Consider the following 26,575-nt stretch of genomic DNA (forward strand, 5'->3'; position numbering starts at 1 on the left):
ACCTCACATAGATATCACTTCACCTTCTCAGTGAGCAGGCAGCTCTGCATGTTCATCTGTTGTTGTACAATCCCTTCTTTTTAATACATTTTTTGGAATGCACAGCATGAAACCTACAGATTGTAAAACCGAATGAAGTCTGAAAGGTGACATAGTTTGAATAACACCCTGGATAGAGAAAGTGCTGAAGCAAACTTATTTCCTTTCCAGATGAAGAATCTCTCTTGGAGAGCATCAGGATTACATCCTCACAGGTGGTTGCGTTTTGAGAGGGTCTGAACCGAAAACCAAAAAAAAAAAAAAAAACATCCAGTGACAAGAACGGATAGAAAGCCAGGTCCCAAAACAGTGGCAGGAAAATATATTTACAATTCCTAGACCTGGAGTTATTGTCATTAAAAACATCATATCATGGGGGCGCCCCGACAGCCGAATGGCTAGGGCCATACCACATAGGCCTTAGTGCCCTGAGCAGCTGGTCCCCAGGTCGACATGTCATTCTCCTGCTCTCTCTGCCTGTTTCCTGTCTCCCTTTCAACTGGATATGATGCTACACACAGTGAAACAGAATACAAACGCTACTGGATGCTGCCAGGTTTTCTCATGGATCCCACTCAGCTGTGATTACAAGACTCTACTTCCTACCAAAACACAGCATCAGTCCTTTGTTCAACTGTTCAAATGCCTATAAACTATAAGTTTAACTGACAAAGATCTCAAGCCTCTGTGTGAATCATGAATCCAGGAACAACACTGTAATAGAGCCCCATAATTTTTAAGGAGGAGGTCAGGGTAGATGGATGGATTAAAAAAGTGTGTGACTGACATTTTCCTCTAACCATGACCACAATTGTTCCTTAAAATAAGTCTACCACAAACCATTACCTGTTCTTAGGTGTAGTATTTCTGCCAAAACCAAACCTAAACCAGTAGCTGTAGATCAGATCATGACAGAAATGTCTAACCATGATTTATGACAGTGTTGCAAATGATGACAGCCCTTTGTGAGTTGTTCTAAACGGCCATTATGGATGACATATTTTCCCATTTCTCTGAGATGGAAGGTGGATGTAAGCAGCACAAATCAGGTATGGTCACACAACTACTGGCCTATTATCCTGGATATTACTGTGCACAGACTCGTTCATTTTATGGATATAAATGAAGTAGAGACTTGGCTATGTATAACAGCGAAGGAACTGAGAAGAGATTCAGTTTTCTCTTCTTCATTCAAATCTCAGTTTGACATTCAACACATTAGGCTACAACAACTGATAAAAAGACAACGAAACTTGTTACAACAAACAACTACCTGAACACATCTATTACAGGATGGAACAATGCTAAAATGTTCCCTCTGGTATTTCCAACTATTTCACCTTTCTCTAATCAGGCAAGTCAGACTGAGACTTCATTTTCAAGGGAGACCTGAGGATATACATATATATAAAATAATTATCAAAAAAAGTATATAAAATAATGAAATGATACTGAAAAACAAAACTATGCATTTAAAAGTGAGTTAGTAAGTTGGTTACTCACTCACTTTTAAATGCATAAGTGTTTTTGCCAAACAAAATGGCTTTTTAAATAAGGTGAGAATTATTTAAATCCCCTTTACACAAAGACAGTACATGGAATTATACCTGGAGAAAGTTAGATTAAAATATGTGTTACATCATTTATCATTATGGGGGCAGAAACCTTAAGAAGGCAAAGGCTCTCAAGTTTTCTTTGGGTCAATGGCAATGACCATGTGAGTCCCTTGTAGTAACATTTACAGCTACTATGGACATTAGCTTTTTTATTAAATTAATTATTGATCACATGATTTGATCACTGAAGTTTTTAAGTTATGAGTAAGAATACATTTTGATCATGTACATTTTTCAAAATAAATGCCTGCACTTCCAGTTTTTTTTCCACCGTGCTAAAAATGTATGGAATGATGACCCCAACACTGACAAACGTCTTGAACCATAGCCTGTGTGTTTCTATCTTTGAGTGATTTGGTACTATGGTACTTGTTGGTCAGAAAATGCAGGAGGAAAATTACACAAAATGCTCTCAGTGAGAAACATCTGAACACTCAAAGTCATGCAAAGCAGTCACTTGAAATATTTACACTTCACATTCCCAGCCAAGGTGGCCTCAGTTCAGCTTTAATATGTAGAGCAGAGGAGAGAAAGAAAGAGAGAGGGAGAGGCTGAGGAGGACAAGTCAATCAGCTGAACCCTGGGGACCTGTGAAACAAGCTCTGGGAGATTTGTGTGAAGCGGGCTGCCATCACAGCTTCATAGTGCTTATCATCACCAAGAAGTGTTCAGTAAACAGAATCATCCCAGTAAAGGAATGAACTCACTGCAGTATGCTATTACTTGTTTGTTTAGATGCAATGCATATTACTTCATGAAAGGTTTTTGTTATTGTTGTTGTTGACCAAAGGGAGGCTTGATGGACATAACAGGAAGGTTTGTTACCCACTGACCTGGTATCTGTCAGGCCTTTTCTGGAAAAAGTGTTCTGTGATACACTTCATGCTTCTAACTTGACACATTAAAAGAAAAGGCTTCCAATAATCAATATCTTTTCTTACTGAATGTCTCCTACTAACATGTACTGTGTGTGTCTTATTCCTCTGAGCCACAGAGCTCCACTGTTATCCAGAAACTATTAAAACACATCAGTGATCCACACTGTTGGACTGTGTGACATGTTCCTTCCTCATCATGAACACACAACTGTAGTTTACTCTGACTCATTCCCCATACACATCGTCCTGCTGAAATTGGCTTTGCTAAGGGCAAACAAAATCCTTGCAACAAATGCGTAGCAATAATGGCATAACACTTAAAATGTCAATTAACTACGCCAGCCAACAGATGTGTTTAAATCAGCATCAATCATCAGTCAGCACTGATCTAGAAATTAATACAAGTGATTCTTCCAGTATCTGTTGTCCACAGCTGCTTTATTCTGTATGACAGGTTTCTCCCTCACATCATTAATCCCTGCAGCCATCTGAAGGTAGGACACGTTGATAAATGCTGAGCACAGTGCCATTACACACGACCGTGTGCTGTGTTTACCTTCTGTAAATCACAGGTGAATGACACCAGGCTGCTACAGATTAACCACATACACCTCTACACACAGACTGAAATCTACACTCTCCAGGGGAAATGCAGCTGGGGAATCCTGGTTTCTCTGCTTCTCTACCCCAATGTCAGTAACCAGGTTTCTCATTTATAAAATCAGCTTACTGAAAAAACGACGACTGTAACACAGTTACTTGAGAGCATGTAAAAGCGCTGAGCATGATTGATGATTAATGTAATCACGCCGTCACTGTGGTTGGTTCAGCTGTTTCAGATATATGAGACCAGTGATGTCTGACCATGTATTTATTGATTGACCAGTTACCCTTTCATAAGAGCACAGCCCCTCAAACCTCATCAACAGCAAACACTAGGAATGGAATATAACACACTATTAACTACATACAGTCTGACTGACCATCTCTGTAAGCTTTAGTGTAAAAACACCACAGCAATGACCAAAACTACAGCACTGACCACTTAGCAGCAAAGTCAAAGAAATACTATTGTGACGCCTACTTTAAGCAGGTTACTATTCTTAGTCATTTCAGAGTGCGTTGGGCAATGCAGAAAGACATTTTGTTGAACACAGAACACATAATTTGCTGTGCACCACTACACTGATCGGCCTCTGTCAGGGATCAACTTCTTTTGCTGCACAGTCACCTGTCAGAAAAATCTTATAATCACAGTCCTCAAATAAAAATGTCCGAGCTACTGATGGTATACAGCAGGTCTGCACTTAGATCCCCAATATACACGTTATACCAAAGGCTGATATTTAATAGTATTTTTTCAAACATACTCCCATTATTCAGGTGTAATTTAGTACCAAACTGTAGAATCATGCTCTCATATCCCTACAAAACCCAACAGACAAAAACGGCACAGCTTAGTGTTGTGTACCCACACAGCACTGCCAAGCATTTACCTGAGAGTTGACTGTCTGGCCCATGGGAATGCGGGAACACTCCAGTGCATACTGCTTCACACAGAAGTAACACCCCTGGCAGAGGGACATGGCACACAGAGAACACGTTTATTAAACTAAAAATCATAATCAATAATAATTATTCATCATTATTATGGCTGACCAGTTGATAAAGCCATCCATGTGAAGGCACCATGAACACAGGAAGTAAAGTAACTTAACTCTTTCATCAAAGCTGCTACTTTGATGAAAGAGTTTATAATACTGATAATACTGATTCAAACTTTGCCCAACATTCTTCAATCCAGGAATCCACTGGTTTCCACAGTGCGATAAAACTCGACAACAGAAAACTTGACACTGATGTGTCAATCACAGTGACAATGTTTAATTTCTTTAAATGCCTTATCAGTAGCTGTCACATGATGCGGTGCTTGTAACCAGTTTTAAACTCTTTTCTATGCTCCAGAAAAGGTTTGGCATTAAATTTACACAGAACTGAATTGCACCAAATGTGTATGTACCAAAGGATCAATCATACCACTGTGATGTTAGCAAATACAGTAGGTTAATAAACATAGTGATGAGTGTCCTTTTATGGTCTTCAACTCACCTGAAAAGCCAGTTCCATCAACACGATCCCACCTGGCAGCGCCCTCTGGAGGTGATATGCAGTGGTGCCAGATGCTGTAGTCTGCAAAAAGAATTTACAAAACAGTCTAATAGAGGTGTTTGAAAGCTTGAAGGCAGTTTAAGTCATGGTACTGATATTTTGTGCTGTTATTACACCCTGCAGGCATACATCATACAGTTGTTCTATATAAAAAAGTTTGGCCACACCTAGGCAAACTACAGATTTAGCTGATTTTTAAGGTAGAGACAGATCATATTTCTCCTGTGTTAGCCTCTCTGCAGTGGCTTCTAGTAAATCCCAGAGTAGAATTTAAAATTCTTCTTCATCCTAATGTACAAAGCCCTCAATGACTTGGCTCTATCATATCTGTAAGACCTCATAGTACCCTACTATCCTAATGGATCACTTTGCTCTAAAGTGCTCTATTGGGGCTTTACAGGAAATCTGGCCTGTCCTCATGCAGAGAATAACACTGAAGGCAGAAGAGGGACAGACAGAGAGGAGAGGCTGCATGCATGACCATAAATTCCACCAAAAACATCTGCTCCTTGAATCCTATTGCATGGTTACTTCAAGTACAGATACAGGGACTGCCCTTAAAAATCTAAAGGTTCTTATTAATTTAGAACTGGTTCCAATTCAGAACCGTTTTTTTTGGGGGGGGGGCAGTCCTATTTGTGAGTTGTTTAAGTTATCTGTGTGCTACAAAGGACAAAGAACATCTAAACCAAACCACATCTCACTGATGTTAGCAGCTTTGAAAAGGTTACCACTGCCTGACAAGAAAACACACACCATGTTTCTTGACAGCCCTGCAGGGAATCGAGCACCACAGTCCTTTTCATTATTACAACACCACACACAGTCTATCAGCAACACTGTTTTCAGAGGCTTAAATCCGATTCACTAGAAAAAATTGTTAGAGCAATGGGCTATTTTCATTGCATGAGGTCAAGCCTTCACTTGATCTCTTCTGCCCAGCTTCTGGCTTAGTGCTGGCCAAAAGTAAACAAGCTAATGTTTTCTACTGATACTTTTGAGTGTTCGATACAAATCAACTTTGCTCTGGTACATACTGCTTCCAGAAAATAGCCATATATTCGAAAGTCTGGCGCTTTTACATATTACCAACCAGCCAGCAATATAAATGAAAAAAAAAATGCAACCATAAATAGTGTTACAATCTCAATTGAGATCTGTCCAACAAAGTTTAGCTTAATAGCAGAGCAGTAAGTGACTCTCTGAATGTTTGGGTGTCTGGTTTGCTGATTATATATTTTTATTTATTTAGATATTCCTCCTGTATACCAGGTAAGGGTTGGTTTTTGGTTTTGGTGTTTGAGCTAACTGTTACAAGTATTACTACAAATCTCAGCTTCTAAAAATATATTGGGAAACTGAATGTGGTTCATGTGTAGATATCAAGAAGGAAAAAAGAGAGAAAACACATTCTGAGAAATGAAGGAAAGACTGTTGTATTGTCTTTGAAGAACTATTGCATATATGGACTTAGCTTTAATTAGATGAAATTCGAAATATATTTTGGGCCGTTGTTACACACACAACTAGGGTCAACCCACAAGTGTGTGTTTGGAGAATAAGATTTCATCTCTGAGGTGAACACTAACCTTAGGGCTGTCCTCACTCTTCTGCTTTACATAAGAAAAAGACATTCTCCCTTCTGATGACATGGAGTTCAGCATGGCAGCACGGGCCCGGGCGATGCTGTAAGAGATAGGGGGGTGGAGTGGAGTGGAGTACAGGTCAGTTAGAGTCTGGTCAAACTAGAGATGTCTGAGCACAAGGGCTGATGGACCACCAACTGCACATAGCTAACCCGTAAGACGCGACTCAGAGTGAGTCACACAGTCTGAGCCTAGAAAGTGACAGGCATGGCAGGACAGGCATATGCCCTGCATCTGCTCTGGTTACATCAGCCACGGGGCAGCAGTGCTGGGAGGTCAGAGATCAGACAAGGATCAAAACACATAGATGACTAATGGATGAATGCTGCCCACACTGGAGGAAGAGATGAGACTAAGGGACTGGTAGAAATAGAGTTACATACATTTTTAAGTTTCCCACAAAAAATTGAGCAGCTCATATTTTTTCAACAGCAAACCAAAAGCTTGGGCTGTTGTTTGGGAAAAAAAACTGGATGAAAACAGTGTAGTGCTTGTCTACTGCCATTAGGACTTGACACGCAGGATGTGCACCATGAAGCAGGACTTCATGGTGTATATGAGGATAGCTTCACATGCATCCAAGCCTACTACTGATCAAGCCTAAAAAAATCCACCTTACATATTCCAAACCTAGAAAACCCAAAATGGTCACAACAAGACAAAATCTAGATATAAACCTTTCCCAGACACAGACCTGCGAGCTGGAGACTGAGGCCGCACTTGGACCAGAATAAAGCCCATGCTCTGCAGGTACTGGACGTACTGCTGGAGGAAGGTGCTAGAAATCTCGAGCAGCCAGGGTTCTTCCTTCAGTCGGCTAGGCAGCATGTCAGCTGAGTCTGTGCTGTAGCTCCGATCCCGACCTGATGCTGTGGAGTCACTGGAGCGATGACGTTTCTGGCACACACACACAGTTTCATTAACATTTACAGAACAGTACAAATTACTTAAACACAAATAAATCTCTAGCCAGTCTAAGCCACAAGCCTACAATAGGCTTAACTTAAACAACTCACAAGTAGGACTGCCCCCCCCCCCCAAAAAAAAGGGTTCTGAATTGGAACCAGTTCTAAATTAATAAGAATTTGGAAGTAGGCTTGTGGCTTGGCATCAAATCGATGAGTATCCTCTCTGTGATCTGTGCATTGAAAACATGTCCCCATAACTCTGGGAGTACTGTACCCAGGAGGTCAGTCTGCCTGTCCCGGCAGTAAAGCCAAGAAGTTGATGGTAGATACAAGTGGTAGTGAAAGCATTCAAGCTAAAAAAGCCTTTTCAGGCTTGGAAAGCTCAGGCGACTCCAGAAACCTCATACACAGTTCTGCAGTCTGCAGCAGTTTCTGTAGTCAAAAAAACAAAACTGAATGTGTGGGAGGAGTTTAGGGAGGCCATGAAGAGGGACCTCCTCAAAGAAGTTCTAGCAAATGCATCTGGTGGATAAATGTGTATGGGGAGTCACTCAAGGTCTTCTCAGGAGAGGAGAACTGCTCAACTTGGGATGGAAACAAAACTGGCACCTGTCTGTCACCTGCAGCTCCAGTGTGGCTGTTTTTTGGTACAATTCCAATGATGCTGATTCTGTCCTCTGGTAATGTTTGGCCATCTAGTCTGCATGGGCTTTGCGAAAATGAAAAATGCCTGCCTGCAATGCTCCTTGGGATATATATTCACATATCAGCAAAACAGGGTGATGGGGCTGCTGTGGTGGGGCTAGCCATCCAGTGTTTGCAGAGGAGCTCAGCAGTAATTTCAAACACATTCATTGCGGCTGTTGAAAAGACCATACCTAGTCACCAGTTTTGTTTGTGAATTTCATTGACAGACCTCAGGACTGCATATCTTCTTGATAAAGAGTGTGGTCTAGACCTGCTCTATATGTACAGTGCCTCGAGGTAACTTCTGTTGTGAATTGGCGCTATATAAATAAAATTTGACTTGACTTGACTTTTCTCTGGTGATGTACAGTACTGTGCCAAAGATTTAGGCACTAAAGGTAAAGTGAAAAATAATCTGATGATTCATTTCTATTCATCAGTGAACCTCATGTGAAGTGTAGTTAACAGAAAAAACCTAAATCAGATCATATTTCCTATCATTACATTCTAGCACTAATCTATGGACTCTGCTGCTACCACAACCTAGATAGACACATTATAATGACTTTCATAGTTAAGAACTTGAGGACAAAATTGTCAGGTACATTTTTCCTCAACAACTCTTACTGTACACTCTTAAATGAATACTGACTAACAAGATAACTATCACATATATCATCATATATCATATATAAACACCCGTTCATCAGGACACAACCTAAACTTCCTGTAACTTCCCTTTAAGTCAGATGGCAAAGATACCTTCACTGGAGGCTGAACAATCTGTTCCTCTTGGATCTGCTTGCGGAAGATGGGGTCAAAGAGGAGAGGGGTGGCACAGTAGTGGACCAGCCTAGACGACTGCTTCAGGGTCTCCAGATCTGTCCCCTGTTGACAAATCAATGGTTATTGTCACTATAGGATAGGATAATGAAAGTACAGAGGATAAACTGAGAGAAGTGAGAGGATGGTGACAGAATGACAATAACCACATTCAAGAATAATGTCTACAGGGCTGCACATCTTAGCTCATCATGGTTGGATTATGTAGTGTTAATGGGCAGCTATGACATCAACGATTCAGCAGATGGACACTACATTTCGTATAGTAAGAACAGGGGCTTGACGTTCAGATCCAAACCTGACTATGATGGAGTCATATCACATCTAATAGTTCATTTAGTTCATCCAGTGGCATGAAAAAACCAAATGCCATTGGAACTGGCGGTGGGCCCTGTAGGGCCTGGGTCAGACTGCAGACCTCCTCTTAGATGTGCTTGAGTTAGAGTGCTGTGTGGGTGTCTGTTGAAATATCAAATTCGCAAATGCAATGCCACCACGTAACCTCTCTTGAGATGTCACTGTGGCAGACAGAAACCTTTTTAATTAGCCTAGATATTCCCCACTTTGAAACATGGCAGTACTAAATGATTTCCCTGAGGAGTGAACTGTAATTGTAGCTCCACAAAACCATAGAGTAATAAGAGCCACCATTCCCCTTGGTTTTGTCAGGTCCCATTAGCTATATTAGATATAAGGTTATTTTCATACTACAGGAATTTAATACTCAATCCTGACTTCCTAGTCATTTCCAATTTGTTGTTAAGACAGTTCACATTATGTTTTTAATGTCTCTAATATCTAATACCATTTTAAACTTTCTGAACTAACCCATGAGCAAAGGTCCAATACAACACAAGATTTTAATGCCACTGATACTCATGCATGAGTACACAATTGTAACTGAGCCTGCAACTCATAATCACATATGGTAATATCATGTCCAGTAAGTAGGCTTAATGCATACAATACATTTTAGTGTGTATCCTTCAAATGAACCTCTTTAAAAGTAACAGATGCTGGGACTGGGGGTTGTAGTTTAATGTGGGGTGGCATCTGCTTGAATCCTCACCCAACCCTGACAAACTACATACTGTTTGAAAGCAAATGCAAAGCCTTATGATTCTGTGTAAACTAAATCTGATGTGTTGATAGTAAAACCCAGAGTCACCTTTTAAAAGAGACTATGTTTCAAGAACTGTTACAGTTCAGACTGTTAGCTGTGTTGATATTGCAGCCATGTCTGTGTTCTGTTTCAGCTATTTCTTTTTATGTTTTCTAATATATAAACAGCTAAATAACAGTACTTTATGTTTTTCTAATATTTCTAATATTTATTTTATTTAAAATTTCTTTTCCTAATAATTTACTGTAGCTGAGTCCTCAGTGTCCCTCTCCTGAACACAGCTGTCTCTATCCTTCCTCATGAATCGTGATACAGTGAAACAACTGTTGGGGTCACTTGCCTCAGATTAGACTTGTATCACAGTCAGAACTTAGAATCACACATCACAAATCAAAATGTCAGATATCATTGTGATTTGATTTGTTGATGCTGATACAAAAAAATGAACATGGCGGGAATAAATACTGGCAGATTTTATCTGCAACTATTACAATTCTGTATTTAAGACACAAATATTTTAGTTATGACTTACTGAAATGGGCATGTTGGACTGTGCTGACCTCTGCTGCCAAGTCACAAACAGGTTCTCTATCTTCATCTGTTTCTCCAGTTCTGTCAGCACAAAGTCAAAGTCATTACCTCTGCTGTCCACTGCAGAGTGTGAGTTCAATGGACAAAAATTATATTATCATTATTATCATCATTAGTATTAGTAGCAGTTGCAGTAGTAGTGGGATTAACCTCTCCGTTCAGCAGCTTTGATCTCCAAGAGCTGGCCACCATGTCGGGCCACCACATCCCCCTCCATCAAGGGTCGGATGGTGCAAACGTCCCTCAGAGCCTCGTCAAAGGGAAGCAGCTCAGAGGGGAAGTGGAGTGGAGCAAGACTTCGGCCAGAGCTGCCCAGCCTGCCCTGCTCTTTATTAGGCAAAGGAGGAACTGCGCTACGCAGCAACGCATCAGGTTCCATGGAGGGGCTGAGGAAGGGGTTGGGATCCTGGAAGAGACGGACGGAAAGGACATCAGTCGAATGCTAAGATATTAAATGCTAAACAAAGAGACAGGAGAATGGCTGTATCTACAGCTCAACTTTTTCCCTGTTAAACTGAGCCGCCCAGGACATTTCTGAGGAATATTCAGGTTAAAATTACATTAATGACCCAGTCACCTTCAACCAATTGAACACTTCAGGGATGAACTCAAATGCAGTATGTATTCAGCCTTGGGTGGTTAAAGCATTAGTGTCTGCATGGTCAGCTCTAACACTTGGATGCTACAGATCCCACATGGAGTCACTGCAGTGACCTGTGGCAATGACCACAGGACAAAGATAGTCTACTGAAAGTATGCTAGTTTAGATTTTTCTGATGACATTCTACATTGTATATTCACTGTAGAATATATGATGAACTAGTGTTTATTGGTATTATTACTGGATCCTTAAATTTCAAGAAAATTGTTGGTGTGCCCTCGGACGCTGTACAGAGGAACTTTTGGGCAAGTTTGTTCAGCGGAGCAGCTCAGGGCCCAGATGTCCCCGTGTGGCAGAGCTGACTGCGCCATGCCCACAGGCTGGAGGGTCAAACTGTGCACTGGTGCTCCCTCTGCTTCTCATCAGGACCATGACAGATGAAGCTCTGTTCAGGCAAATTTTCTGCTGCTCTGACTCTGCCTTCTGTCCACATTCATTAGTAATGCAGTGATGAAGAGCCGGGGCCATTGGAGGGAGAGCAAAAGTTTTGTTCCTTCTATTCTTTGAGCTTGTTTTGTCGTTGGCCGCAGGGGGCAGGCCAAAAGGGCATTTGGTGTCTTCCTTTGCTGTAAAATGCTGCTCTGCTAAATCCCTTCTTCTGCCCGTTCCACACAACAAAATAGGGAAAAATGTGTGTGACATTTTCCTGTATTTTTTTAAACCTTTTCACACTTAAACTCAACTGCATTGCATGCTTTATGTCATGACGGGATTGACCTGCGAGGGCTGCCGTGGGACAAAAATGCACTAGTGGGCTTTGATGAACCCATCCACCCTCACTCCTTCCACGCATTCTGGATGGTATTGCTGTGCTGCAAAACTGGCCTGACAAAGGTTTTTCTGTGGATATTTGAATAAACACAAATGTATTTAGGAATAAACACCATCACCCAACCCTTTTCCTTTTTGCACTGTTGTATATACGTTAACCAAAACTGCAGATGGTCACGGAGTCCATTAGCAGTGGATCAAACAGGTTTCCATTTGATGTCCATGGAGGTTTCTGGGACCACTGGGTCTGGGTTACCTCAGCCCTGTTTTACTCTCTGCTTCAGTTATTATTTCCCAACCTTCACCATAGCTACTGTACAGTATGTACCAGTACATTCAGGAAGCATTTCATAGCAGCACTCCTGCAGCACTAACCCTGCTCTCCTAACAACATAGTTAGTGATCTAATTATAGCTCTAAGTTCAGTTTTTCTATTACGACTAAAACTTACTTAGTTAAACTGTGAAAAAATTTGCACAATTGTATCTCTGCATAAAATTCTAGCTGAGGAGAGCTACTTGTGACAATATAAAATCGTATTATAGATTACATATCTAAATTGATGTGTTATTTCAAAGGATGTGTTTTTTGGTGAAGCAGCAGTCTGTCTCTGCTAGCAGGTTTTAATGGGCTTTTAGAAACAGTGGGGGCCTGTTACTCCCTGAGATAAGGAAAATCTGCTGCTTGGTGGTCTCATACTTCCCATGGACACTAATGGTGATAGGAAAAACAACACTATTATTTTACTTCAACAGCAGTTGCTGATGGAGGAAAGAGCCTCAGCAACCACAGTTTCACAGCCTGTTCCAAGACTGGACTCAGCAACCTTTTAGTCACAAGCCCAGTTCTCAAATCAAATCTCTAGTGTGCTTTTAGAATCCAAATGCAGCTCATTTTGGAACTTGACACAGTTGGAGAAACTGCCCTCAGTGCAAAATCTTATTCATATATATGCAAGTGCTCTGTAGCCTCTGACCAGTGGCTGTGGAATGAAAATCAGGAGTCTTTCCTCACTGCTGTCCTCTTACTCACCAGCAGGAACAGCGAGGTTGATTTGACAGCTGATTCATGATGTTAGGGTGGAGAGAAGGAGTAGGAGTGTGAAGGAAGACAGGATGTTAAATATGCTTAGCAAACAGTTTCATAACTGGCAACACACAAAAAAACCTATCGAGGGTAAACACGTCCAGAGCTGATCATAGATCATCCAGGAAAACATAAGAAGGCAGGAAATACATGGGGGCAAAAATCAAGAGAATAGAAATGCTTATGGCTGAGAAATCTTGTTTTGATTTGTGCTGTTGGGACCATCAGTCACATACTGATCCACAGCACCATATTTAAGGTCCAACAGTTTTGCTGATATACTCAGAACAGAAAATAAGCCAAAATAAAAGAGCAACAAGCTCTGATGAAGCTGCAAGTGACAGGAATATGGGGGAAATTCAGTGACAGCGTCTGTCTGTGAGCATTTATACTGAGTGTTGATTGGAGCACTTTTTTCACATGGAATTGATTCAGCTTGAATAAATTCTCATGCAGGTCTGTTTACCTCTGCAGTAACAGCAGGAGGGGTTACTAATAACTCACCACCTAGTCTTATTAAATCACTTCAATATTAGCTAAAATTCAGTCACGGTGTCACTGTGCAGATGTTCTAGGCACTTTAGTTTCAAGATTCTTCTCCATCATCAGTACCATCAGGGAGGTGTCTAATGGTGTCCCAAATTCATTCTGGAGCAGGACAATCACACAGCCAGGATCATAAAGAGCTATCTTCAGAGACCAGAGGAACAACGAGTCCTGTGGCACATGGTCTGGCTCCCACAGAGCCCTGTGTGCAGGTGCAGCGTGGTTTTGCAGTTCCAGGCAGGGCGCAGGTATTTTAAACATCTACAACTCCACAGCTTCTTCTTACTCTGACAAAGACTTTAAGCTTTTTGTTTAAGCATTTGTTGATGCACCTTATCAAATTATTATTAGAAGCTTTTGCTATTGCTGTGTTCTCCAGATCTCCTCTTTCTACAGCTCTTCTAGAGCCTGCCTCAGTCGTCCTGTCTGTTGAGGCACCGGTTTGAGTTTCTCTGATCTTCTGAGACTTCTCTGTTGGTCTCTAAACCTCTGCCATGGGACACGCCTCCCCAGATGGTCAATGCTTAGACACTGTTCCAACAATATGTCTGGGAACAGTTTCATTGTCTTTTGAAAAATTGAAAAAAAATCTAGTTCATTCTAGTTTAGTTTTATGGTGCATCACTTACAGTAACCAGTTGTATATAAACAAGCACTCTTGACTGGCCTCTCATTCAGTCAGGGTTAGAAAATGCTGCTGATGCAGTGACAGTCTTCATCTCATTCTGCTTTTGACTGGCTGGCAGTGCTTCAAATTAGGACGTTTATCGCTGTACCTGCTTGGGGTCCATTTCGTGGATGGGTGCATCAGAGAAGCAGTAGTGATGGAAGAGGCCCATCTTCTGGTTGAACAGGCAGTGGACAACATGAGCCCTCGCATTCTGCCACTTCACAAGACGGACCAGCTCCCGATTCAGCGAGGCACCCAGGTCCACAGACCAGTTATAGCTGTACAGAGTCACCTAAAGAAACAATGGTTATAATGTCACATATTGTATAACAAGTCAAAAACACCATCATCTGGTTTTCAAGCTTTATTTTACCTCTGTAGGCTTCACTCCCACAATGGTGAAACAATGCACACTGTAAGTGTAAAGCCTTAGCATCATACACTCTCTAAGCAGTGTATTAGAACACCACACTAACACTGGGTAGTTCCTCTCTTATGCTCTGGACTCCTCCAGATGTTAGTATCGTTCCTCTGAGATTCTGCTTCATGTTGACATGACTGCATCACATCACTTCTACTGGATTCACACATTCTGATGTTTGAATGTGAACGTGAATGAATAATTCCATAAATAAGCAAGTGTTCCTAATAAAGTTCTCAGTGAGTGTATAATGTTAAGGCTGTACAGTGTACTTTTCCACCTACCATGTGGCCTGTAAACATCAGAGCAGTACAGACATCATCATCACTCTGACTTTTAAAGTTCAGTTAGGAAAACTGTCCCCATGTAAAAACTGATCCACAGAAGCACTGTTTGTCTACTCAGTGTTTTCCTTAAAGGAGGGAAAAGAAGAAATCTCACAGACAGATAAGTCCAAACCTGGACAAATAAAACCAAAACTATCATTTCTCAGCATGCTGAGAAACTATTAGAGGTAAGCATGACTTTTATTTTGAACATTGACTGAACAAGTGGACCAGAATTTACTACAACTGTAATTCAGTGTGCAGAGAAGTAGTCACAGAAGTACAAAGAAGATGTTTTGAATTTTTAAGAACTCTCTTATTCTCTGTTTGGCCCGAGGGATATTCACAACACAGAGGCTTCCATATGCCAACTCACCTTTTTATTCAGGATGCTGATGTAAAGGAACCTCTGGCGGGGAGCCAGTCCTGCTCCGGCCTGGCTAGGACTGAACCAATCACTCTGCTCCAGAGCCTCGAAGCGCTGGAAGCCCTTATGAGCTGGGCAGAAGAAAGAGAAACTCAGTGAAACAGCAAAGCAATATGAATCAAAGCCAGACAGCACGCTGGGGCAAGTCCTCTAACACTCCCTACTGACTGTCAGGAAAATCCTTCATCGGTTCTTTACCAAACTGTAGGAGTTCAGTCGACGAACAGAAGTGTAACAATACTTAGGGATCAACTACGCGCATGTAATTAATTTTCATTTGTACATTTACTGGAGACCTGCTCAGTGGGTCTTTATGAGCCCCACGGACAAAAGCACCGAATTAGACAAAGTCTCTCTGAGAGGTTTCCAAGATTTGGCTGAAACAGGGCAGAAACAGTGAAGCTGGTCTTTAAATTCCAGACATTTGAGGGAGAAAAATGTGCTGAACACAGATCAGTGCGAGGTGGAAAATGGGAAGAGTTTATTCTTTGCATTTTAGTTATTCAGAGTCCAGCATCTATCTATATGATGGAGACACTATGTCTTAGCAGGAAGGAAAGAGAAGATGATGAGGTGATGTCATTACCAGAGTTGTGTCAAACAGTGTTTCAGTTTCCAGAAGATCTAAAGTTCAACTCTTTAAACTCTTTTTTTTTTTTTTTACTGCACTGAAACTACTCTAAACCTGCACTATAATTCATGTACCTCAGTTTATTACCATCTTGTCAGTGTTAATGTATTTTTTACCTTTTAAAGAAAGTTGTTGGGCTCTGTTTTCATGCAGGTCCACACACAAAGTGCAGCACCCTGAGGTCTCCCTGTGCCAGGTTTGATATACTGGCAGGGCACACACACATAAGACTCTAAAAGCATAATGCAGAATGCTCATTGAAGTAACCATGAACCTTAGATTCACAGCAAGAATCAAAGGAATCACTGGAGCTGGTTAACATCCATGTCCATCAGTCTATCATACACACACCATGGAGCATGGTGTCCACAGCAGGCTGCAGCTGCTGCTCTCTAAAAAAATACATGTAGACTGATGAAACTAAGGTTGAATTGTTTGGGAAATACATGCAGCTCTACATGTGGTGTACAAATGGCTCTGTATACCAACATGAAACCATTGTCCTGGAGAAGTACAGTGGAGGGAGCATCATGATTTGCGTCTTTGCTGCCTCTGGTCTGGACACCTCGCCATGATCGAGGGGAAAATGAATTCTCAAGTGTATCTTCCAGGATAATGTCAGGGTGTGTGTCCACCAGCTGAAGATCAGCAGGACAATGAGCCTAAACATTACAATCACCGTCCCTAATGTTTAGGAATGATAGGAACAGAGTTTTAATTGGGAGATCCTAACTCCTAAAAGTGATGTGACATGGTCAGCTGATCTTTTCACCACATACAGATAGCCACTCTGTTGGAGTTGTAACAAGCTGGAAAACCACTCTGCACTGTGACTGTCACTGGGGTGTCAGAGTGCACTCCTTGGCTGAATGCAGAGATGAGTTATTTTACCTGGTGAATCTGACAGTCAGCGTCAGCTAAAGATGAGGAAATGTGTTTGTACTGGGGCTCTGCTAATTCTGGTTCTCTGCAAAACTCTCACTCTCACCTAAATCATTGTTGTGATTCACACACTGCTCACACTGTAGAGCCCTGGGTGATGTCTGGCAGTGCACCGCAGTGCGAGGAGAGGTGCTGTACAGGGTGCGTCATTGGTCCAGGGGAGCAACTAAATTCGGAGCCAAGGATGACTATGTTTCATGCTGTCACCCATTAGTTTAACTGGTTGAGGTGTTCCCACGTACACCTCTCTAAAACCACTTGACTACACTTCACGCCTCACACCTTGATTCACGAAAACAGAGCCCAATGCCTTATATAAGGATGTAAACCATATTAAAACGGCTTTATGGTTGAAAGCTGTTAGCCTTTTGTTCACGTTTAAACTGTGCCATTTGTTAACTAAGACAAATAACAATAAATTAAATAAAGAAAATCAAAAATATATATTAAGCACTACATTAACATTAATTAATTAACATCCCATCAGCATCAATGTGTCAAGCTGAAAGGCAAACTTACGTGTGAACCTATTTAGCACTGGGGTGTTTTCCTCATCTGAACTGTCTTCTGTAGGCAAACAGAGATGGTACAAACAGCACCGCAGCATGGACAGTAAAACACACAGCTCAACACAAACTTATGTAAGCGGACACTTGCAAAATAACACAGGTATGTTAGACAGCTGCTAGCATGGACAGAGAAACACAGAATCAAAGAGCAGCAGCGAGGACAGCATGTTCAAAAGCTTCAACACAAAACACTCAAAACAGGTGTTAGCAACATGCTGCGGAAAGAAGTTGTCATTCACTAATATAGGCCTTCATCAACATCACCTCCTTTATTCCTGATGATTTTGAAAACTCTATTTCCATATCCTTCATAATTATGACTTAAACAAAGAAGTCAGCACAGACTCTTCTGTATGTTACGAAGTTGTTAATGAAGTTATGAAGTAGTTAAAATCAGCGCAGACTTTACCAGCTGCATGAACGCACCCATACTGTAGTTATAATCCAATGATATAATACACCATATGAGTAAAAGAAGTGAGTGCTTCTTGCACCACTGAGAGAGGTTTATAATAGTGTGAAACAGGATTTTGCGATGTGGAAAATTACATCAGCTGCAGTCACTTTATCCTCCATCTTGACAATCACACCATAATAGTGGAGTCATACTATTTATGTAGTGAAGCAACCTACCAGGAATGTGAGCTTGTACACAGACTATTTGATTGTTCACCACAGTGCACTCCACATTGTGTCGTGGCAAAAGTTGAGACAGGTTCTGCACTTTCTGTTGAATGCCTCTTGTGTTTTCAGGTCCAGTGCTAACAGGACCTTACAGTTCTGATTTGGTGTGTGTGACTGAAGTCTTCTCCATAGCAAAAGCCAAAGAGGCTTGTTAGGTTGACGAAGACATTACAGACCTTTTAAAAAGGAGCAGACTAAAACAAAATATGACTCCACTGACAAACTGATCTGAGAAAAAAAAAACTGAAAAAGAACTGACAGTGAGGCTACAGATCAGCCAGAAAAAATATCTGTAACCACACCTGTGTTTCTGTGTTGAGGAAAAACAATGCTATTACTATAATTTATACCTTTAAATACCATTTACATTTAACAGCGGTAAAACCATACTGTATGTTAAGGTAAAAATCTTGTTCAATTTTGTACTTGTTATTGTCTGAGTCACCCAGGTCATGGATATGTCAAAGATCAGATTTATAAGCTCTTGCAGTTGCCTTTGAATGTTAGTACTTCTAGATACTTCTTATGGCCTCTACATCCAAATTACAAACTGGACAAAAAGAGGGAAACATAAGCATGTCATAGGAGGGACCAATCATGGATTAATATGGATTAATAATCATTGTATATACTGTTCAGTTTAGTGAACAGTGCAGAAGATAGCATCATGGCAGCAGGGGACTTCTGGGAATGTCTACAGACACTGGCTTCAGCAGTTACCTTGCTCTGTGCTACAGTGCCACTGATGGAAGTTGCGGCCGATGAGAATGAAGCTCCTTGTAGCATCTGGAGGCTGACTGAGGTTCTGGACAAGAGTGAATGGTACAAAGATGTCTCCAGAAGGGGGGCAGCTAAAAGGGTTAAAGAGAATGAGAAAACCATTATTGTGATGTACTTTCCCACAACTGTAACACAATACTGGTTTGAGGACACAGAGTGACTGATCATGTATGAGACTGAAAAGCTGTCAGACAATTAGATCCTTCACCCCTTCCCTGTCCTGTTTTTCTTCTCATGTGATACATCACATCCAATCTGCACTGCAGCCTGTAGCTCTGCTAACTCTACCGGAGTCACCAGTGCAGTGATAATGACATAATCCCCCTCTGGCATCCCACCAGATGAGTCCTTTTGTATGTTGGACTGGCAGAACAAGGAGGAGGAAGTACCCACAAGTGAGAATGAGACCTTGTGTCTCTGTGGTGGAGTTCAAGGATTTTGCCTCTGCACCATCTGAATCCACAGAAACATTTATTGTTGTTGTCAGGGAAAAAAGTCAAACTGGACTGAGTGGAAGAAACTTCTATTGTATTGTTTGATGAGGCAGATCAATGGGTAGAAAACTGGACAATAAATATGTGATGTGAAGTTATTGTCTTGTCTGTGAAGATGTGGACAAAACTAAAATAGAAGATCAAATATCCACAGGGTTTCTCCTGTCTCTGCACACTCTGTTTGGGACATTCTTATTCTGTTTCTCTGCCATCTCTTTTTTGAGTTAAGTCAGAAAAGGTACAGCACTACTATATTTGTTTCCTCTTGTTGCAAAGAACATCATAAAGTAAAAAGGGCAGGCTTAAATCTTTATATTTCAGGATGTTTCCTCAGCTTATATGTGGGAGACAATGCATGTGGCAGTTTGCCTTGACTGTCAACAAGGAAGAAGCAACTTAAACATAGAAAATGTTTTCTGTTCACAACACAACTCCCAGCACAAAAACTCACCTCGTCTTTTCAAATGCCTTGACGGTTGTATCACTGGCCAGAGAACTGACCAAACTGACAATCTCTGATAAGATGGAAGGCAGCAGGAAGTGTGAAGCGATTTCAACAGTGCATTGCTGAATGGAGGGGCAGCCTGTTCATCAGCAAACAGAAACACACAGAAACAAAGTGAGAGCTGCATCAGCTCACAGGACACAAATCCTTTCACTGACAGGAGATCTAGTCTTTCTGAAATCATTTTTCACATTCTGGCAGAAAATATGAGGGAATTAAATAAGATGGATTTATAGATTAAATTAGGTTGAAAAGGATTTTGAGCTTGTGAAGTGATGTTCAAATCATTCTTCAGTTTGGAGATGTAAACTGACCTTTGTAAAGCCGTCAAATAAGTTTGTGCATGTGTAGAAAAGCTTTGTATTTGTTAATAAAAAAAAGAGACTGAATAAAATCTGTGAACAAATGATACCAGTGGTGAGGTGACACAAGGACAGCGTGAAAAAAAAGAAGTGTTTTTTTAAGCAAAAAAACTGCATCTATAATTCAGCACGTGCAGATTTATTTTATAGGTTACAATGGTTGCTTTAGAACTACAAATTTTGAATTATTTGTGAACACCACTTTACAAGCTCAAAGTCATATTGACCCTAGTTTGATAAAATAACACTTACCAAGTTTAGCCATAAAGGTGATCCATGGCTGGCAGGTAACCTGGTAGACAGGGTGCAAAGTGCCCACATCTCCCTCCTCTAAATGAGACACCTGCCTCCTACAAAGCCACAAAACATCCACACTGGAGTTTTAAAATTTTCACTGCATTAAGACCAGAGCTGTGGTGGTTTAAAGGCTTGCTGATTAGCTGTCAATAATACAGTGAGTTCTCAGCCAGGTGGAGAGACTGCTGGCTTTCACCACTCAATTTCAGGATACTGCTCTGGAGGAAATTCATGACACTGTTAAACCATGGTACTGCAATAGTAGTGCTTTGCATAACATTGTGCTGTCAATGTGGACACTCAATAGCTTTCTAGTTATTTCTACTCAAACTGAATTACAGACTTTCTTTTGGTCCAGCTGAGGTTAGTTTTCTGGTTGATTTACTGAAAGGGACAGCCGTGTTGGTAATAGTGTAGGTGATTTCTACCTGCTGTCCCTGGCCTGCTGTTAAAGACAGAGAATAAAAACATATCCCATAAACTTCCTATACAGAACGTGAAAATGTAAATGTGCTCATAATAGGACAGTACAGGTGGCTAAATTGAAAAATTATAATAAAAACAAAATGTTAAAATGCAATACAAAATGCAATTGCTAATCTGTGTAGCACTGTTTATGGCCTCTGGGGGGCCATTCAGCAAGCTGTGGAATCTCTGGCTCTTTCACTGATAAATGCTTCACTATGTTCACCAGCTGGTCTCTAACTGTGTCTGTCTGCTGCTACTGAGAACAGGACAGATAACACACTAAAACAAAAACAGTAAAGCTCCAGGCTGTAAAACCAAAACGATAAGCTGCCATCAAAACAGTGTGTAAAGCTGAGGGGAAGTACAGAGTCAAATGATATTTCTCTGTGGGTTCATCACTACCAGAGATCACTCTCACATCATTTGACACTGATGCTGAATCTTTCACCACTGCTAACAAAACTGTCTGTCCTTGGCCTGTGAGTTACAGTTACCAGCACAAATCTGTTTACACTGTGTGACTTTCCCCTTACTGACTCATCTGTCAGTCAAACATATACACAGCCTGCCCACTAAGAGGCTTGGAGTTAAATGAGCATTTCTGACCCTTTTTCCATTCCAGTGCTAAATAGCATTAGTATTAACTTTGAGAATCTGTTAGAAATGACTTTTGATGGCAGAGGGGTTGGTCTTTTGTGATTCCAGTCAAATCTTTCTAGTTTTAGCATTCACTGGTAAGAATCCAAAGCAGAGATGTTACTGTTAGAGTTCCAGTGATAGCCCACCTCTGGGCCTGCTCCAGCTCCACAGCCACAGCCTTGTCCTGGCTCCACTGCTGCTTTATGGTCTCTGTCTTGTGTCTTCGTCGTGCTGCTCGACCCTCCTCCCCTTTTTCTTGCACTATGTCATCAGTGGTCTTTGGGCTGCCGAGCTCTGACGAGTCTGGCTTACTCTGCAAGGATGGAAAGGAATACATTTAGCTGTGTGTGTGGTAAGACCAGCCTACAAGGCTCCATCTGATGATTTAAGCTTATATGTAACAAAGTCTAAAACCAGGAAACAGATCAACATGTGCTTCTGAAGTGATTGATTCAAACTTAATCAGAATATATAAAACTCACAAGTAGTTCACTCACTCACTATTAGCTACTGTACTTCTAGCTAAAGCTACATCAGTCTAATCCAACAGTCAGGAAAACCTCCTTTCAGTTTATGTTGAAAAGATGTAGTTTGTGTTGCTACACAGAGTAACTACACAGTTATTTAGCCTGTTGATTAGCCTGACTGATATTAATGGGTGGACAAAATAATAGAATAATAGTTTGGTTAATTCATTATAGCTCAACAGAATTACAAACTGCAGCCTCTTCAACACAGATTCAACACAAACTGTTCATTCTAACTTTCATGAAAGAGAACTGACTGCAGGTCTGTTGTATTAGACTGCATTACCTTCAGCTAGATGCACCTAATAAACTGAGTGTATATGACCAGTTTACATCATTATGCAGATGATACCCTGCTGTACCAGCCTTGCATCACACTAAACGCAGGGAGGGAGTGGTGAGTCTCAGATTCACAGCTAACTCTGCCACTCAAGGCAGATAAAGCTAAAATTCTTGTACCAGGTCATAGAAAGGTCTAAAAAATTAGACAACCTAAATCATCAGCCTTTAACATTTCCAGATGCTGCTGAGTAAGTGTCTGTTTATAAGACAGCCTGGTCGTTTCTGGTATGGAGTCTGGTGTGTGCCACTATGATGATCATAGACTCTTACTGGTTTTAATTAAAATCAATTAATACATTGGTCAAATGTTGTTGTGTGAGTTGGACATAGCTTCGTTTTTAGGTGATATATCACCTGCCCCTCCTAAAATTCAAGAGAGCCAACTCTAACTTATGACAACTACAAAGTGTAAACTGTAAATATAATGCAGGCAACCAACACATTTTCAGATGGATTATTATAAATGCATTGGTTAACACAATAATTCTAAAATGTTTTACTTTTAATTATTTATGCATTATTGAAATGTATGAATGATACATGATTACAACTGTTTCTATTGATCGAATAATGATTTAATCATATATTTTTTTTATCATAATTGTTCCTGTTAGACAGGAAGCTCCATACTTTGTCCTCTGAAAATACAATAGTAAGGCAGTACCCGACCTCTTTAACTCAAAATTTTTCATTTTGGTCTGTTGCAGTTAATTTTTTAATGAAGAACAGACAGAGAGTATTAGAACTATACAGAAAACACTGAATAATGTCAGTAAGTAATATTATTCCACTAGTTACATTATAACTAGTGTTTATTTAACCCAGTTATACAACCCATTTACAACACTGTGTACATGGTATTGAAATAAATGCTGATGTAGCTGGATATCAGGCTCCACAGAGCAGAGTTTCATAATGTAAACCTTTAACATCTGCAGGAACTGACCAGTATGTCCCAGAAACTCCGGCGGGTGCTCTTGCCAGTGGGTGTGGTGGACTCAGGTGTGCTGGTCCCTGTCATGGGAGTGCTCCCCAAAGCTTGGGTTAAGGTGATGGGAGAAGGGCTGGTTTTGAAGACCCGTGAGCCACTGCGCTGCCTGGGACTGTCCTTCACTTCTTTCACCTCAGGCAAAGGATTCAATAGTCCTGAAAACACATTTTAGAAAGACATGAAGAACACAATAACAAACACACTTTTTGGTAACACAGCAGGCTGATCCTCTAGTATCACAATTCAGAACCCTGAAGTGAAGACTGTTCACACATCAGTGTTCATACCTCACCACCTCAGGTTTGTAGCCTGTAAACATACCTTCATCACAGCTGCTCTTTTAAAAAAATGAACTGAAGAATTGAGAATTTGTTAGCTCCACAAAATTCACACCACATGTGAGAGGTCACACAAACACCAACTTCATCTTCAGAAGCAGCTGTCCTGTCAGCAGCCCCAGACCGAACATCAGAACCACTGGACTGTTCAGTAGGCAGAACAGATATGTAGAAGACTACATGTGAAATAGTGGTTCTCCAGGCTCATAGTGAAACCAGGAAGCTCACAGTGAAACTGGTGCTGAAGAGGAGGATGCAGAGACACTCATCCTGCCCACGCCTGAATTATTCCCAGATGAGGATGTCATCTCAGCAGTGGCTTCAGCCACCCCCTTTCATGATGTTGAGAAAGAAGGGGCCTTCCACACCTCAGAGGTGGCTCACATTCCTCAGAACAGGGCTCTCTGGACAAATCAGTTAGTGACTTTTTCAGGTGCAGGCCAGCCCGTGCTGCCTTCACTGTTCCACCCTCAGAGCTGAGGGAGCTACATACATGTTGGGAGGACACCAGGAGTCAATCCCATCTTGCAGAGGTTCTACAAAGTGAATGTTGCCACCCCACATACACTGAACATTGTCCTTCTTCCAAGTTCTGCTGCATCTGAACCACGAGGTATGTACTGGGGATTCCTTGTTGGTATTAGCCATCCAGTGCCTAAAGCACCGCCTCTGGTGGTCAGGAGGGATGAAACAGAGCCAAAGTTACAAATGTAACTACGGATCTATGATTCACAGATGACCACCAGAGCATTCAGTCATTCAGAATCTTTGTAAGCTCATGAGAAGATCTTGTAGGGACAGATTCTCTGATGATAGAACTTCTCTAAGGTCACAAGTAACATTGATATAAAATACTCGACCTGCACAAGGTATGCACAAGAGAGAAGATACTTAAAGCACCACCTCTGGTGGTTATCCAGGATTCATAGAACTGTAGTTACACTCGTAACTTTTGTTTTAGACCTGTACAGAATTCCAGTTCAGACTGATACACTGGTACAAACAGTAGAATATCTTTTCAGTGAGATGGAAAAATGACCTGCATACTCCAGTAACACTTTAAAAGACAGTGTAGACTGCTACTGAAGTTGTTAGACCATCGCAGCCATTAACATGTTACATGTGTATTTGAAGTCATAATAATATGTGCAGTTTGACTACAAACAGGTACAGTATAAAGTCCAAACAGTACAGAGGAAAGAGAAACAAATAACCATTTGATGATGACCTCACCTTTAGCCTCTTCTTTCTGTGCCTTGGTTGCTGGGCATGGCACCCCCAGACAAAGAGGATTTGGCAAGACTCTCATCTCCATCACGACGTCACAGAGTGCGTGGCGCAGTGCTCCCTGCAGTTTATCGCTCAGCTGTAAGGGGCTGACATTCCCTTGTTCCCAGATGTCAAAGCGTACATACAGCTGTGGCTCTGTTAGAAGACACACAGACACAACGGTGCTTAGTATGTTCTAATACTCTCTGCCTGTGACGAAGTATAAAAACAGCAAGAAAAACATTTCAAAGAGCAAATACCTATTGACTCAAAACATAATATTGTTTTAGTTTCTGAATTGGAATCACTGGCATCTGGAAATGCCCCGGTTTGAAAATAGATAAGACAAGTAATTACAGACTTAGGGCTTAGGGTCAGAATTCTGGAAGTTGCAGGATTTCTGGGAAAAATGGTCTTAATATTAGGTCAGCAGCATTAACAATACCTTGATATATAGGCCATTAATCATCTCCACCATGATGTATTTTCCTCCAGAAGGATCACGATTATTCTGACTATGATATATTGATGTTTAAAAAAACAGCACAGGGTACACTGCAAATTACACTGCACATACACAGCACAACCATAACCTTCTCTTCCACTTAGCTCATACAGGCTGAGAAGGGGCGATAATGAAAATTAATATTTAAGTTCATGATAAGCAGAAACTAGACATCACGAGTGATTGATTTCTGTGATCTGGCACCAGTGTAAACGTCCGTCCTCTGCTGCTTTCATCCTGCTCTCCACCACAGGAAGCGTTCTCATCAAAACTCCACATCATCCACACTTTTAATAATTTAGGTGGCATTTCTTTAACAACATACAAAAGAACAGAGGAGGAGATGTATGATGATTGTCCTTGCACAGAAAATTTTTAATTAATTAAAACCACAATTTGGGCGGGTTTTGGACGGCTTTATTTTCAGTGACCCACAACCAAACAGCTGGAGTCTTATTTGCTATTTTTTCTGGTTTTAACAAGAACAACAGAGCATAACTAACACTTTATGAACACAATTGTATTAATAAGCCCAGAGATCAAGATTTAATCTTGATTTATTGCCCTGTGATGCAGTGTCACATTGACAAATTTAGCCACCAGAAGCAAAAATCTCTCCATATATTAGAGTTGTATTCATTAACCAGGATGATTTACTCAGTCAATTTTAGGGGCATTTAATATTTAGACTTTAATAGCTGGACTGTTACCCATAATGTAGCTGGACGTTTATGACTGTAATTAATCCACTTTTAAATTAGTGCCGTTTATACAATAAAATGATTCCTGGGACTTGCTGTAACCTTGTAACATAATCAAATCTA

General features: G+C 40.9%; 1 protein-coding gene across 1 annotated transcript in view; it reads right to left on the reverse strand.

The window, feature by feature from the left end:
- LOC108896974 (SZT2 subunit of KICSTOR complex) overlaps positions 1-26,575 on the reverse strand; it is a 95,294-nt gene that overhangs the window by 14,864 nt on the left and 53,855 nt on the right. Inside the window, 16 exon segments of the mRNA XM_051077216.1 lie at positions 4,030-4,104; positions 4,643-4,723; positions 6,292-6,388; positions 7,043-7,245; positions 8,706-8,831; positions 10,442-10,521; positions 10,651-10,906; positions 14,341-14,526; positions 15,358-15,479; positions 17,501-17,548; positions 18,955-19,085; positions 19,960-20,092; positions 20,628-20,725; positions 21,926-22,092; positions 23,595-23,794; positions 25,211-25,402. Coding sequence (XP_050933173.1) covers positions 4,030-4,104; positions 4,643-4,723; positions 6,292-6,388; positions 7,043-7,245; positions 8,706-8,831; positions 10,442-10,521; positions 10,651-10,906; positions 14,341-14,526; positions 15,358-15,479; positions 17,501-17,548; positions 18,955-19,085; positions 19,960-20,092; positions 20,628-20,725; positions 21,926-22,092; positions 23,595-23,794; positions 25,211-25,402 — 2,195 coding nt within the window.

The sequence above is a fragment of the Lates calcarifer genome, linkage group LG17 (assembly GCF_001640805.2).
Source record: "Lates calcarifer isolate ASB-BC8 linkage group LG17, TLL_Latcal_v3, whole genome shotgun sequence".
In the NCBI taxonomy this organism is placed as follows: Eukaryota; Metazoa; Chordata; class Actinopteri; family Centropomidae; genus Lates; species Lates calcarifer.